Raw genomic sequence first — 15,502 nt, 5'->3', positions numbered from 1 at the left:
GCTTTTCTTATTTCAACCCAACCAACTTACTACTTCCAGATTAGGCCTGCAAAGTATGGCTGCCAAAGTTACTACTCCCTGCTCAAAAGTATGGACTAGCCTACTGGCTACTGGCCTACTGGCCAAAGCAGGCCCAAAACCCTAACTCATGCAATCAACCCACAATAAGGCTTATGCCTACTTACCTAAACTTGCTGCATGCCTCACTTTTTGTTACAGCTAAACTTATTCCTGTCCTAAACACAGAAACCATTCTGCTGATAGCCTTGATTATCCTCTCCAAGAACCACTTGTCAAAATCCTGTCATTCTCCAAGTGAACTATGTCCACATGACCTTTCCAAATTCCCCAGCCCCACAAACTCTCTCTCTTACAGTTCATTGCTTACAGTTCATTGTTGTCCAAGAGCCACATATCTAACTTTAAATTAGGGTATTAAAAAGCTTCAATCAAGTCACATTCCAAGTAAAAAAAAACTGGTGAAATCAATCTAACTAGTATATTTAAACCACCATATCCAAAATATTACCATTTCAACATGTAATTAACGTAAAAAAATGAGATATTTTACAGTGTTCATACTAACTCTTAAAAGTCTGGTATTTATTTTATACGTAGAGACATCCCAAGTTTGGACTATCCACATTTGAAGTGCTCAGGTGCTTAATTTATTAGACAGTGCGTGACCAGCTCTTTCAAGATAAAAATCATGAGGCTTTCTTCATTCCCACTCCTATAGGCCCATATTAAACTTTAGATTTTAATTCTTGAGGTAAGGATTGGACTTTCCTTCTAGTTGTATCCCCTAGAACAGGAATCAGCAAATTGTAGCCCATGGGTCAAATCTGGCTGCAAATAAAGTTTTACTGGACTATAGCCTTGCTCATTCATTTACATATTGTCTATGCTGCTTTCACACTACAATGGCAAAGGTGACTAGTTGCAACAGAGACTATATGGCCCACAATATAAATAAAATAAAATATTTGCTATCTGGCCCTTTACAGAAAATGTTTGCCTACCACTTCTCTAGAGCAATAATTCCCAAAGTATGGTTAGTGGACAAACCAGCGGCTGGTCAGCAAACTGTTGTCAGTCCACACTGAGAAGAAATTTGCACCAGAAAGCAAACAGACTGTTTTTAACAAAGCTTTCTGAATGAAGAAAGCAGTATATTAATTAATAGTCTGACACAAGTTTTTTATCCTACTTCAACTGTTTGACTTTATTGTACCTTTTGTCACAAAATTTTTAAAAATTTTATAACCAAACACATTGATTTTTTATTTAATTGCTTCCAAATCTCCAGCTTACATAAGGCAGTCTCTCTGACTCCTAATTTGTACATATGGTATGTACATTTTCTCATAGGATTTTCTTTTCATATTTGAGCATTTAAACCAATTGGAAGTTTTCATATCATCTAAGTGAGGGCTCTAATTTTATTTTCTCACATATAGATATCCTGTAGTATCAGGATCGTTTAAATCTAGTTTCTCTCACTGAAATGAATGCTCCTTTTCATTTATTAAATCATATTCACTAGAATTTATTTCTGGATTCTTTATTGTTCCACTTACCTATGTATTTCTAAGCAAACATCATATTGAATTGATTTTATAGTTGTATTAATTTTGTATTGCTCCATAACAATATTACCACAAATGTAGAAGCTCAAAACAAAACACATTTATTATCTCAGTTTCTGTGGGCCAAAAATCTGGGCACAGCTTAGCTGAGTCTTCTGTTTCAGGGTCTTGCAAAGCTTTGATCAAAGCATCAGGCAGGGCTGTAGTCTCATCTGAGGTACAAATGGGGAAGAATCTGCTTCCCAGATCATTTGACTATTGGCAGCATTCAGTTGCTTGCTGGTTACTGAGGGCCTCAGTTTCTTGCTATCAGCCAGAGATTGCCCTGAGTTCCTTGCCATGTGGCCCTCTCTACAGGGCAGTTCATAACATAAAAGTTTGATGCTTCAAAGCCAGAAAGGAACAGAGTCTTTCAGCAAGATAGACTTTACAATTTATGTAATAAAATCATGTACACATAGTCATATGCATTTGATCACTTTTTTATATTCTATTAATTAGAAGACAGTCTCAGGTCTTACCCACACCCAAGCAGAGGGGATTACACAAGGGCATGAATATCAGGAGGTGAGATTATAGGGGACATCTTACAGTCTATCTGCCACAATAGTATATTCTGATAATAAGGCATATCCTTCCTTTTCCTCCCCAAAATATGTCTTGATTTCTCAGGTATTTATTCTTCTATGTAAACAATATAGTTTTATCAAGTACCATATCCTCCCCCCCTCCCCAAAATCCTGTCAGTATTCTACTGGAAAATATATTAAAAACATCTTTAGAAAACTGATATTTTTATGATACTAAATCTCCCCACCCAAGAACTTCTGGTATCATTTAACCTGTTCAGATCTCTTTTTATGACCCAAAATAGAATTTTATTGTTCTTCATATAAGAGCCTTGACTTTCTTATTAACTTTATTCTGAAGTAATTATGATTTCTGTTGCTGCTGTGAATGAAATTCCTTCCTCTGTTTCCTAAGGATTATGCTAAAATAATAAAAAGAAATTAATTATTGTATATTTCTCTTATATCCAGCCATCTTATCAAATTCTCTTAGTAGTTTTTTCCTAACATCTCTTGGGTTATTTAGTTTACAACAACTACATCTGTAAAAAGATAATTTTATCTCTTTCTCCAATGTTAATTTTTTTCTTACTGCATTTGCTAGATAAACCAAATCATAAATAATAATGGTAAACAAGAATCTCTGTCCAGTTTCTGATCGGCTCAAATAATTTTAGTATTTTACTACTTGTTTGAACAAATACTTACTGTTGGTTTTAACATTTGCTGAATGAAAATCATCTTTGTTAATAAAGATAATGGTAGATACTCCTTCCTCAAGGAGGTAGAACATAACTCTTCACGTAAGTGTGGACTGTGCATTGTGATTTTCTTTGAAAGAGTTCCATATGAGAAGGGGAGAAAGAGCAACTTTATGGTGGAGAAACCTGACGAATAATCTCACCCCGGTGATCAAAGTCAATATCAACAGTGATAAATAATGTTGGTGGTATGTATCCTTAATATGATATGTTGAAATAGCACTTTATCTCTGTGGTCTTCTTCCCCAGAGCACATAACTACATTCTAATCATGAAAAAAAACATCAGGCAAATCCAAATTGAGGGACATTCTACAAAATGCATCACCAGTACTCCTCAAAACTGTTGACAGTCAAAAACAAGAAAAGTCTGAGAAATTGTCACAGCCAAGGGGAGCCTAAGGAGACATGACTACTAAATATAATATGGGGTAGCCTGTAACAGTAAAAGGATATTAGGTAAAAACTAATGAAATAGGAATGAAGTATGCACTCTGATAATAAAAAGTTATCAATATTGATTAACTATAACAAATGTACCATATTAATGTAAGCTGTTAGTAATAGGGAAAAATGGTGGTATGATATACGGGAACTCTATGCACTAGCTCTATAATTTTTCTGTAAACTTAAAGCTATCCTTAAAGGAAAAGTCTATTTTAAAAAGAATAATGGAAGTCATCAATTCCTCATTTGACTGTAAGTGTCAGATTTATATTTATTCATCCTAGATACGAATACCTTTATCCCAATGACAGGACCAAACTCAGTGATTCTTATTTTTGGTTCCTGTTCAAACCACTCTGTTAACTTAGCTTTCTTTGGTAGCAAACTATAAAAACCTAAAAGTGAATCATTCTTAATTTTCAGGATAGGGAATGTTCTGACCAATTTATTCATTTAACAAGTATTGATACAGTACCTTCCATGTACAAGAAACTAGGAAAAAAACACTTTACACCCTAAGGAATAATGTTGCCAAAATATAGATGTATCACACTTTAGTTTATAAAGCACTTGAATGTCATTTGACCCTCAACACTTGACTGAGGTGGGTAATCATAGATATCCTCAATTCTAAAGAGGAAACTGGGGCTCAGAGAGAATAAATGATTTGCCTAAGATCACACAGCAAATGTGCTAGTCAAGACTTCATATTAAGTCTAATTTTAAATCTTCTGCAATAGAAGACAATGGTTAAAAGAATATCAAGTGAGTGATACAGTTCAAAATATGAAACAGAAATCTGGAGGGGCTAGAAGTCTGCAAAAGCTTCACCAGAAACATAACTTCAACCCAAATAGAGATGGAGATGTAGAAGGGATGTTTAGCAATATTTTCCATACAATCGTATCAAGCTTTGGGTTCCTTTTCAACCCCAAAGGGGTGTACCTTTGGGAAGTCCTAGTCTAATTCCTGGAAATCTTAAACAATCAATTCATATTTATGGAGTGATTAGAACAATGAACTGATCCAGGAGTTCTACACATCATCATAATGATGTTTGAAGAATGAATGGGAATTGAGATGCAGAAGCAACTTCATTTCACTAAAGAGAATTAGCAGTCTGAGGTAAGAATAAAAGTCTCTATTACTGGGGAGAAAAAGATTGATTATTCAATAGCCACGGTAACTAGTAACCACCAGCACCAACTTCTAAACCTATTTGATTGAGGGCAATTCACCTCAGACTAATTATCAATGACAACTCAACTTGCTTCAGGGAACACAATTCTGGAAGCCAATTATAATGAGCTTCACACAATTCAAGGTCAACCAATCAGCAGCAGACACACTGCAGTGAACATGCTTCTCAGAGTCAATCAACAATAGTCTCACTCAAATAGCCATGCTACCACTCATGCCTCTGTAACCAAAACACCATGATGCTTCCCAAAAAGATCAATAATCTGCTTCACTCATAGACTATGCTTGACTAAGCTGTCTCTTACTTTGGTAAGTAATGAATTCTGGGTTTTGTTTTACATCTTGGATTATGGTCTCTCTTTTGACAGAGGTTTGTCTTTGACAAACCAAGACTTTTCCCTAACTTCTCAGAACAACTATGAAAAAAAATAGATTCCCCCTAAGGAATGGAAACTACTCCAAACTCCAAGAGTTCACTTGAAGACCCTTGCCAAAGACCAACTAAGAGGGTAAGAAAAATGCTACATTGACTACATCTTGTTTTGTGGAATACTCTCCTCAATTCAGCTTTATGGTACCACAGATCATATCATAGGAAAGCATTCACGAGGTAAGAACTCATTTATATCAAATGGCATCACAGCCCCAAAGAGCTACATCCCAGGAATCAGAATCACCTTGGGATTTTTTTGAACTCACACATCCAGGTTTCTCTTCATATCAATTAAAACTTAAACTCTATGAGATAGGACTGAGAATCTGTGTTTTTAAAATGTCCTTGATGATTCTGATACACATTGCTTTAGTCAGGAATGATTAACATGGTCTCCTAAGACTGCAAGGCCATTTTGGTTTACTGAGAGACACTGCAGGCCTAGTTCCAGACTCTCAGGCAATGAAGACCAAATTAATATTGCCAGTACTAGGTTAGATACTCTGTAGCTACCTGCAGATCCAGGAGGCTCAAGTGAACCAAGCCTGCTATTAGCTACTGAGTTCTCCCTGGATCGATGTTTCTCAATCCTGATTGCACAGCTGAACCACCTGGGAGCACATTTTAGAATATCAATGCTGGCACTCCGTCCAGACCAATTCAATCAGAATCTCTTAGGATGGGGTCTAAGTATCTTTTTAGGGCCCCTTAGGCAATTCTATGGGCAAACAGGGTGAGAATCGCTGATCTAGACTGTTCACCAGTACCTGTGTCTGACTCATCTCATCATCCTCTAGTATAAGGCACCTGGAATTTCTCCTACAAACAAATGATGATGGGAAAATCCCACTATGTCTTGCAGAAAGCACCAAAGAAAACCTTTCAGAGTTGAAATGTGATGTTTAAACTATTTTAAATGCTTTACACTAAAAGCCCGGACTTCATCACTATGCAATATATACATGTAACAAAACTGCACTTGTATTCCCTAAATCTATAAAAGTAATAATAAATGTTTTAAAAGGCAATAAACAAATAAATAAAATGCTTATCTGTTTAACTGATCAAATAACCAAAAGGAAAAACAAAACAAAGAAAATGCTCTCCTTTTTCCTCTACATCCTTTTCTTGATGAATAGTGGGGTTCTGCAGTAAAATGAAAAAAATGTTCAGCCAAGAATGAAAAGCATTCTGTCATGGCAAGGGGAATAACAACTAAAATAAGAAATTTAAGAGCAGCATTCCAAAAATCTGCTTGCCATGAGGAGGTAACTCAGATTGGAAGCTGCTGTAATGGGACTAAAGGAGAAAAAGACATAAGAATATATTTTTAAAGTGTGTTAAATGGGTTTAGCAGTGCATTAGTCATCTATGTCAAGGGTTTAACATGTTTAAACAAAGAAACACAGTCACAGATGACTTTCAATTTTCACCACCTTCTGAGGTGCTTATTTAAAGTAGAATATAAAGAACAATCACTGAATAAGTAATGCAACTCTCAATAAGGTCAAATCAAGAACTCGAGTTGTGATTAGAATGGAGAAGAGTATTTCATTCTATTTAGACCAAAATTCAGCTAATGTCTAAGCAACGACTAAGTGAAAAAGACTTAATGTTCCCAAAATGTTATAAAAGGTAGTTCACACATCCTAACTGTATACTGCATATGGTAAATTAAGTTGATAAAATAAGAAAAAACTCCAGATTATAATGTACGAGTCCAATAGTAACCATGAAGGGTTATCATTGTAGTAAAAGAAAAACAGCAAAGCAATAATCAGTTTAACATCAAGCTCCTCTCCCCAACACACACACCACACTATAAACACTAAATTAATCAAGCAAGGTCTGAATTAGGTCAGAAGACACATGGGACTTCGTCTGGTGGGAAGAAATAAGAAGGGCAGAAAAAGCAGCAGCAACCTTCAGAGCTTCATTTCCATTCGTCCAGTCGCTGATTACCAGATGACCTTACAGAGGATGTGTCTTAGTAAGCCTGTTCCAACTTAGAACACTTTCCTTGAAATCCAAAAGCTTTTTAAAAATTGAAAACTGGGTACCAATATTTATTAGATTAGCCCGACTATTGCTGTTTTAGATGCTCTATTCAATCACTCACAATCAACTGGGTATTTAATTAGTACCATCTGATGTAGAGATAAAGTTATAAATGACTTCCAGATAAAGATGATGGATTGAATGCATCCATTTACCTTGGCTATCTCCCAAAACTCCACTGAAATGACACTAAAAGAATGTTCTTAACCTACAATAACAAAGGGAGAAGACAACCACAATGTTCTCTTCAAAGCTGAGAAAAAGTCAAATCCTATGGCAGCTGTGAGAGAAGCACAAAATAAAATATTCGCACCCAAACATCCCCAAAAGACTCAGGAATTAGCAGCTCCACGCATACCTGGAAGTAGGGAGGAAAGGGGAGCTAAAATAAATAGGTTCCAGTAAGAGTTCTTTGAAAAACAATTAGATTCCCCCCACCGCCAAACCCCAACACCAACTTCCTGTCTCTAGTCTCTCCTCATTCTACAATAGGTTCAGATATTTATTCTTTGGAGGGTAAAAGAGATGGTCTCTGAACTGGGGAATATAAGCACAGTGGACACGGATGCTACACCGGAAACAGGAACTTAAGCAAAGGTTTATATACTGTACACAGAGACTTCTATATTCTCGCCTTCTTTATTCAGAGAGCAATTAGAAGATTCTTCAGTAGGATATCTGATGAGACCAAAAGAAAAGACCTAAAGATATTGACCTTGGTCCTAAAACTCAACTGCCCAGTCAAATCACCCAAATTACAATTGATAAACATCTACTTCAGGCTAAGGGCTTCCAATCAGCTTGGTAGTGCCCCCTCTTAAACATGTACAGAAAAGAGAGCAAAACATGACCATAAACTTGAGGTAAGCCGGTAATATGCCAGAAAACAGAGCAGTCTGAAGGAAACTATGCAGGAAGAAGCAAACTCAAAAAAATCACTAATATTTTCAGAGAGATTTTAAAACTATATTACACTCATGAAACAAAAACAGGATGCTAGAAAAAAAGAACATTCAGACCTCAAAAAGCAGCTTCTAGAAATTAACATATGAAACAAATGAAAAATGCAACAGCAGCAAGATACAGTGGAAGTGATCTCCCAGAAATAGAGCAAAAAGAAAAAGAGGTAGAAAATAGAAGGGGAGAAAATTAGAAGATCAGTCTAGGAGGTCCAACATCCAGATAGGACAGAAAAAAAGGAAGGTAAAGAAAACAAAAAACAAAAGAAAATTTCCCCAAACTCAAGGACCAGATTGAAAGGTATACAGAAAATTTCCAGATTCAAAGGGTGCCCAGGAAATAGTTAAAAATAGACATACACCAGAGCATATTATTGTGAAATTTCAGAGCAAGCAAAAGATCATAATGACTTTCAGAGAAGAAAAGCAGGATTCAGAAAGAATCAGAATAACATCTGATTTCTCAACACTAACAACAAGAACAAGACTTGGAGCAGGGAAAGACAGAAAAATTCTGAGGATAAATGATTTCCAAACTACAATTCTACACTAAGCCAAATTATCAAATTAAGTGCAAGAGAAAAATAAGATTTTCACACCTGTAAGAGCTCAAAAAATTAACCCCCAATACATCATTTTCCAGAAAATTATTAAACTTGCTCTACCAAAATGGAAAAAAAAAAAAAAAAAACACCAAGGAAGAGAAAGACATGACATCTCAAAAACTGAGGATCCAATGTAAAAGGAGACAGGATTCACCAGGATGATGGTGAAGGGAGATTATATTGATGTCCACTGTTTCAAAGGCCCAGAAAATACTAGTCCAGATTGAAGATCAGAATGCTTTGGGAGAAATGCCTCCAAGAACAAGAAACTGATATGACACATGAAGTGTTTGAACAGACTGAGTGAAGAAACACAGATCTTGGGGAAAGTACAGGGATAAATTAGCAGTGAGCATGGCAACTAAAAAGCAAAGGATCAAACAAGGCAATTCTTAACTGCAGAGAAAACAAAAAGCTATGCAAGTAATCATAATGTAACATGCTACATGGCTCAGCTGTGACTAGGTTTACCTAGTCATATTAGTGAAATCACTGATGACCACTCTAACCAAAATATGACAACGATAAAATGATATGTTAGGGTCAACTACAATATAGGGAAGATACGAGTATGGGAGAAAGGGGCAGGAGAGCTAAATCTTCATCTTCCATAGTGGGAAGACAGTACATAACATCTAAAACTGAAAAGTTGAGAAATAGCATACATGTATTATTTTAAAATGCAGGTAAAATGCCAAAAGCAGCAGCTAGTAAATGCTAGTACGCATTCTATTGATTACTCAATAGCTGACATTTAATAGACATTCAGTGAATGATTGAATTGTATTGATGTGCAAAAGAATAACTATAAACTAAAGTGTGTGCCTGATATGGCTTGGCTGTGTCCCCACCCAAATCTCATTTTGAACGATAGTTCCCATAATTCCCACTTGTTGTGGGAGGGAGCCAGTGGGAGATAATTGAATCATGAAGGTGGGTTTTTCCCATGCTGTTCTCGTGACAGTGAGTAAGTCTCACAAGATCTGATGGTTTTATAAATGGGAGGTCCCCTGCACGGGCTCTCTTGCCTACCACCATGTAAGATGTAACTTTGCTCCTCATTCGCCTTCAGCCATGATTTTGGGGCCTCCCCAGCCATGTGGAACTGTGAGTCAATTAAACCCCTTTCCTTTATGAATTACACAGTCTCAGGTATATCTTTATTAGCAGCTTAAGAACAGACCAATACAGTGCCCAAATTCAAACTCTTTAAAATGTTAGGAGTTACTCTTTAAGATGTTTTCTTCTATTTATATCCCAAGTACCTAAACTTTCTGGACGGAAAAAAAAAAAAAAGAATGATGATTGTTTTAAATTATTTATCCAAAAAAGATTAATGATGTTTCTCAAATGAAAAATATTTTACCATAGAAGAATTTGACAGCACTATTGATAAGCTAATTACCTCCTTAGATAATCAAGGAATAAATCAGGCCCAATATACACTTGAATTAAGCAAGGGAAATTTCTCTTCACACATGGTGGATTTAAATCTTAGCTTAGAACTCAGATGAGTATTTAAAATACATAAAAAATGTATAAATAAAACAAAAAGTTACCTGGTAAGCAAAATATTTATTACATTTCTTTGCTTGATCTTGAAACAGTTACATTGGTTGTGAGGAAAGGATATTTTGTTATATATACATAGGGCAAGATAGATATCTTTTTATTCATGCTTAACAAATTCTAATTAAAAATTTAAATAACCAAAATGACAAACTGACTGATTACAAAAATATAATGATTGAACTATCATTAGGATAAGCAAGTCCTTGTTAAATCTACTATTCCATCTTTTCACACATTTATTGGAGGAGCACATTTAAATCACTACAGGTAGACTAGAAATAACACTGTTTTAAAAAACTTCCCCATTGAAGTGAGTTGAAATAAATAACTGAGCCCAAGAGTAGTCAATAAAATTTCATTTATTCATTCATTCATTCATTCATTCATTAAGGAAATAAGTCCTTAGTGAGTAAACCTACTATGGGCCCCACATTGTTTGCTAGTGTTTAAAGCACAGGATAACTTACTCCTACGTGTGTTTTTCCCTCCTCTTCTATAAACCTGAAAATAAAACATACAAATCAAGAGAAATGAAGGATCTGTTTACACAGCATTCAGGTGATATTATTTAACTGAAAGACAAATCATCCCATCCATTTGAACACAATTATATAAAGAGGTACCTACCTTTTGTCTTCAAATAATTGTATAGTACACCATAGAGAATGTTTTTCTTCTCACGTGATTGTGCTGCACGTGCTCTGCTACGGTGGTTCCAAACACGAATAAATATACAGAGGTTTGCATAACGCTCCATTTTTTCTTCACAGGACTTACTACTATGTCAGTCCAGTAGTGCAGAGTTTGGTGGCACTGCTGACATTTTGAGCAAGGCAATTCTTTGTTGTGAGGGGTTGTCTCGTGTACTGTAGGATGTTCAGCAGCATCTGTGGCCTCTACCCACTAAATGCCAGTATCATCCTCCCCTCCAGCTATGGCCAAAAACGTCTCCAGACATTGCCAAATATGGGAGGGGGGCAAAACTGCCCCCTTTTGAGAACCACCACTTTAGAGAAACACCTCGGAGAGAGAGTGTGATTATAGACAGAAGAGAAAGCCAGATAAAACAGTAATCTCTCTTTCAAAAGTGTAGACTTCTGGTTTAACATATGCTAAGTACGTCAACCTTTATGATGCTACTGCTCTACCACCATTTTAAGTTCAAATGCCTTCTAGTTCTAAATCTAAATTAAGGTAAAGAAAGGGAAAAATTCCTATTAAAACAACTCACGAATACAAAGGAAATAATTCTGTCTAATCTTTCCTCCACCTTCCACTTTAAAGAACACCAAGGTCAGCCGGGTGCGGTAGCTCATGCCTGTAATCCCAGCACTTTGGGAGGCTGAGGTGGGTGGATCACGAGGTCAAGAGATCGAGACCATCCTGGCCCACATGGTGAAACCCGCCTCTACTAAAAATACAAAAATTAGCTGGGCATGGTGGTGCGGGTCTGTAGTCCCAGCTACTCGGCAGGCTGAGGCAGGAGAATTGCTTGAAACTGGGAGGTGGAGGTTGCAGTGAGCTGAGATGGCGCCACTACACTCCAGTCTGGTGACAGAGCGAGACTTCGTCTCAAAAAAACAAACAAACAAACAAAAAAGAACACCAAGGTCATCTTTTTGTAAATTACCTAGCATAATCTCAGAAGTTTTGACAAATATTTGAGTACCTACTATGTGCCAGACATAGTTCTAAGTGCTGAAGAAAGATTTATCAACTGCATTTACTGAACTGAGAAATAATTCTTATAAACATTTAACAGGTAAATATTTGTGACCTTGGTTTTAGCAAAGGATTCTCAAATATGACACCGAAAGCATAAACAAAAAAAGAAAAAAAATAGGTAAGCTGGACTTCATAAAAATAAACTTTTGTACTTCAAAGGACACCATCTAAAGATAACCCACAAAATAGGAGAAAATACTTGTAAATCATATATCTGATAAAGGACTTGTACCCAGAATATAAAAAGGGCTCTTACTACTTAATAAAAAAAAGCCCTACATCTTAAGATGGTCAAAGGATATAAATAAACATTTCTTCAAGAAAGATATACAAATGACTAACAAGCACATAAAAAAGACACTCAGCATCATTACTCATCAGGGAAATTCATACCAGAATCACAATGGGATACCACCTTCACACCTACTAAGGCTATAATAAAAAAAGTCAGGCAATAACAAATGTTGGCAAGGATATGGAGAAATTGGAATCCTCATGGTCAAAGGGAATGTAAAAGGGTGCTGTTGCTTTGTGAAACAAGCTGGCAGTTCTTCAAACAATTAAACTTAGAATTACCATGTGACCTAGCAATTCAACCCCCAGGTATATACCCAATAGAAATGAAGATATGTTCACACAAAAAATTGTACATGAATGTTTATAGCACCATTATTCATGATAGCTAAATGACCCAATCAACTCAAATGTCCCCCAACAGACAAACGGATAAACAAAATGTGCTATAATCATCCAATGGAATATTACTCAAACATAAAAAGGAATGAAGTACTGATACACACTACAACATGGATGAACCTTGAAGTAATTATGTTGAGTGAAAAAAACAGTCACAAAAGGGCAAATATTGTATGATTACATTTATATGAAATGTCTACAATATGGAAATCTCTAGAGACAGAAAGTAGTGGTTGCTTAGGGCTGGCAGGGGGTGGGCATGAGGGTGGGAAGTTGAAATTGGGGGGTAAATGGGATAACAGCTAAAGAAATGGGTTCCTTGTGAAATGATGCAATGTTCTAAAAATTACTGGGGTGATGGTTGCACATATCTATGAATATACTAAATATACAGAAATATATACCACTTATATACTAAAATATGTGCTACTTATACTAAAACTCACTGAATCATATACTTTAAATAGGTGGCTTTTATGGCATGTGAATCATGTCTCAGTAAGGCTACTTAAAAATAATGTCTTGTTTAAAATATCCTCACACATCCAAAGAGATCTTATTCTTTTGGTTGTAAGTATGAAATGATTACAACAACCAAAGCCAGGACTGGCTTTGGTATTTAAACTATTGAAAATATTCCAGGTAAATATTTAAGACTATGAAAATCTTGAAAGTAGAAAAAATTAAAATGAAGGCATCAAGGAACTTCCGGAGGACATAAAATGCAGTGATTGTTTAAGATGTACTGGGGGCATTAAGTAATTAGATTCATGGGGGTGGAATGTAAGCAAGGAGAGTTAAAGTGTTCACATGAAAAGCCTCAGTCTGGAAGATACCCCTTCTTTACCAGCTTGCAGTGATTCTGGAAAGAACAATATTTCTTCATGTGCACTGTAAACCTTATTTTTAAGGAAGCTAAAAATATCCCCCCCATATGATTTACTCCAGTAACAAATAGGAAGTCAAGTAAATGATAAAGGGCCAAACAAAAGAGATTTAAGGAAACACATAAAGATAAACTAGTTCCCAGGAATAGCTACTGGGAAGTTTCAGCAATCAGCATGTGTTATCGCTTTTTACAGGCAGAGCATAAGATGATATGATCCGTGCATAGCTCACAATTCCATTACTGAGACATTTCAACCTGTGTCATTGTCAGTCCAAATAAAGTCCGTTTCTGTGTTTGCCTTGTGCAATATGCCGGTTAATCTATCCTAACTCATTGCAGAGCTCCTGATATGCGTGGTCTGGGGAGTCCGTACCTTCCCCGACTTGAAGAATCACCAACGCCAGCGATAAGGAAATGTCCGGGGGCATTAGGAATATTTTTGAACCTCAATAAATTTCTGCTCCTTCCTTGACCATTGCAAACAGTCCGGTTTGCCATCTAGCTGATTCTCGGTACTTCATACAGTACTGTGCTCCAGTTTCAAAGCAAAATTAGGGCTAATATGTGGTGGTGGGTGAGGGGCGGGGGTGGGGGGTGCAAGAAGAAAACAACCAAAGGTTGAACTGGCTTTCCTTACAGAGCCTCAGATTTCAAAATGACTGCCATCGAAGCTAAAATGACCCAGATTTGGGGGACAAGGGGGGAAGAGGGTCGATATTCATTCCCCTGCGGGGTAGCTGTAGCTTGGTTATGGGAGTAAGGAAATAGGGAAGACGGGGTCATCTGCATGAAAAGAGAAATAACGGGGAATGGTCTTTAAGTACCACGCACCTCTCTCAGTGAATCACTGCAGTGTCAGCCCTGCACTGATTCCATGATTTGCCAAACAGGATGAGGTAAGGCAGAAGCCTGGAGCCCCCTCCTCCTCCTCCTCCTCCTCCTTCTCCCCCCTCCCCCGCGCAGAAAGGCGCATCCCTCCGCGAGGTGCACCACGCAGCCCCCCGCGGCCCTGGCTGAGGGGCTGACGTCACCCTTCTGCATTGAGCTTCAAGGACCGGCGGCAGCACTGGATAGATGGAGAGTAGAGTTGGGGCGCTATCTCTATCACCAAGTGGAGGGCACCCTCCGCCAGGGCGCTGCGGATTGTGTTCATGCAGTGACAGAACGACCAGATAGGGAGTGTAAGGATGCAGGGAGGTGGGAAAGGAATCCAAAGACTCGTCTCTTGGGTCACCAAGAAACCTCAAAGATGCCCCCGGCTTATGTAAGACCCTCTCCCTTTCGTGCGCCTCCACGCGGTGACAACGCCTGCTCCCCATCGTGTGCTTGGGAGACTTCGGTCGCCCTTGCCCAGCCAGGCAGGCATAGTGCTTCTGGTGCCTCCCTCCCGCAGCCCCGTGGGGTCGGGAATAACTGCGAATCTGAGATTAAACCCCACGCTCCCGTGTCCTCTCCTAGCCGGCCACAGGTTAGCTCCAAGAGGCGCCGCGAACCAGCTGGTAGGGGAAGGGAGTGAAGGGTGTACAGCGAGGAAAACAGACGAATAAACCCGCAACTTTCCCCAGGAGCTGACCCTATCCCGGGAGATTAAAAAAAAACTAATGCATTAACATTCTTTTTTTTGGAAGGCCGACAACCTGCAGTCACCGACACTACGCAGCCCCTTGCAGCCTGCGCGGAGCGAGGTCTAGGGTTCCAGCAGCCCCGACCCGCACCCTACCACCCTGCATCCCCGACCCAGCACCCTGCGCCTGTCTCCTTAAAGAGGGGTCCGATATTTGATTTTTGGTTTGGGTTTTCCTCCCCACTTCTTTTCTCAGAGCATCATCATACGGACAGATGGACAGCGACTCGGTCACGGGCCCGGCGTGGGCACTTACCCAGAAGACGAAGGAGTAGATGATGAGGAGGGTTTTGAGACAGGTTATCACAGGTTTGGTCTCCATTCTCCTCGATGCCATACTACAGAGCTCCGGCGGCGGCGGCGGCGGCAGGCAGAG

The 15,502-nt window shown here is 38.1% G+C and overlaps 1 protein-coding gene across 5 annotated transcripts in view; it reads right to left on the bottom strand.

Annotated features, from left to right (window-relative positions):
• TSPAN7 (tetraspanin 7) overlaps nucleotides 1–15,496 on the bottom strand; it is a 118,632-nt gene extending 103,136 nt beyond the window's left edge. For 2 of the 5 annotated variants that reach the window (XM_011942088.1, XM_011942093.1), the window contains exon 1: nucleotides 15,383–15,496. In XM_011942088.1, the coding sequence (XP_011797478.1) occupies nucleotides 15,383–15,463 (81 nt within the window). In that variant the 5' untranslated portion in view covers nucleotides 15,464–15,496. Of the gene's footprint in view, nucleotides 1–10,659; nucleotides 10,694–13,875; nucleotides 14,060–15,382 lie in introns of all 5 variants that reach the window. The other 3 variants (XM_011942083.1, XM_011942105.1, XM_011942099.1) reach the window with 3 other exon arrangements.
• Between the last annotated feature and the right edge of the window lie 6 nt (nucleotides 15,497–15,502).

This window comes from Colobus angolensis, unplaced genomic scaffold (assembly GCF_000951035.1).
Source record: "Colobus angolensis palliatus isolate OR3802 unplaced genomic scaffold, Cang.pa_1.0 Scaffold103, whole genome shotgun sequence".
Taxonomy (NCBI): Eukaryota; Metazoa; Chordata; class Mammalia; order Primates; family Cercopithecidae; genus Colobus; species Colobus angolensis.
Note: the sequence above shows the minus strand (reverse complement) of the source record. Positions and strands in the feature narration are given on the sequence as shown.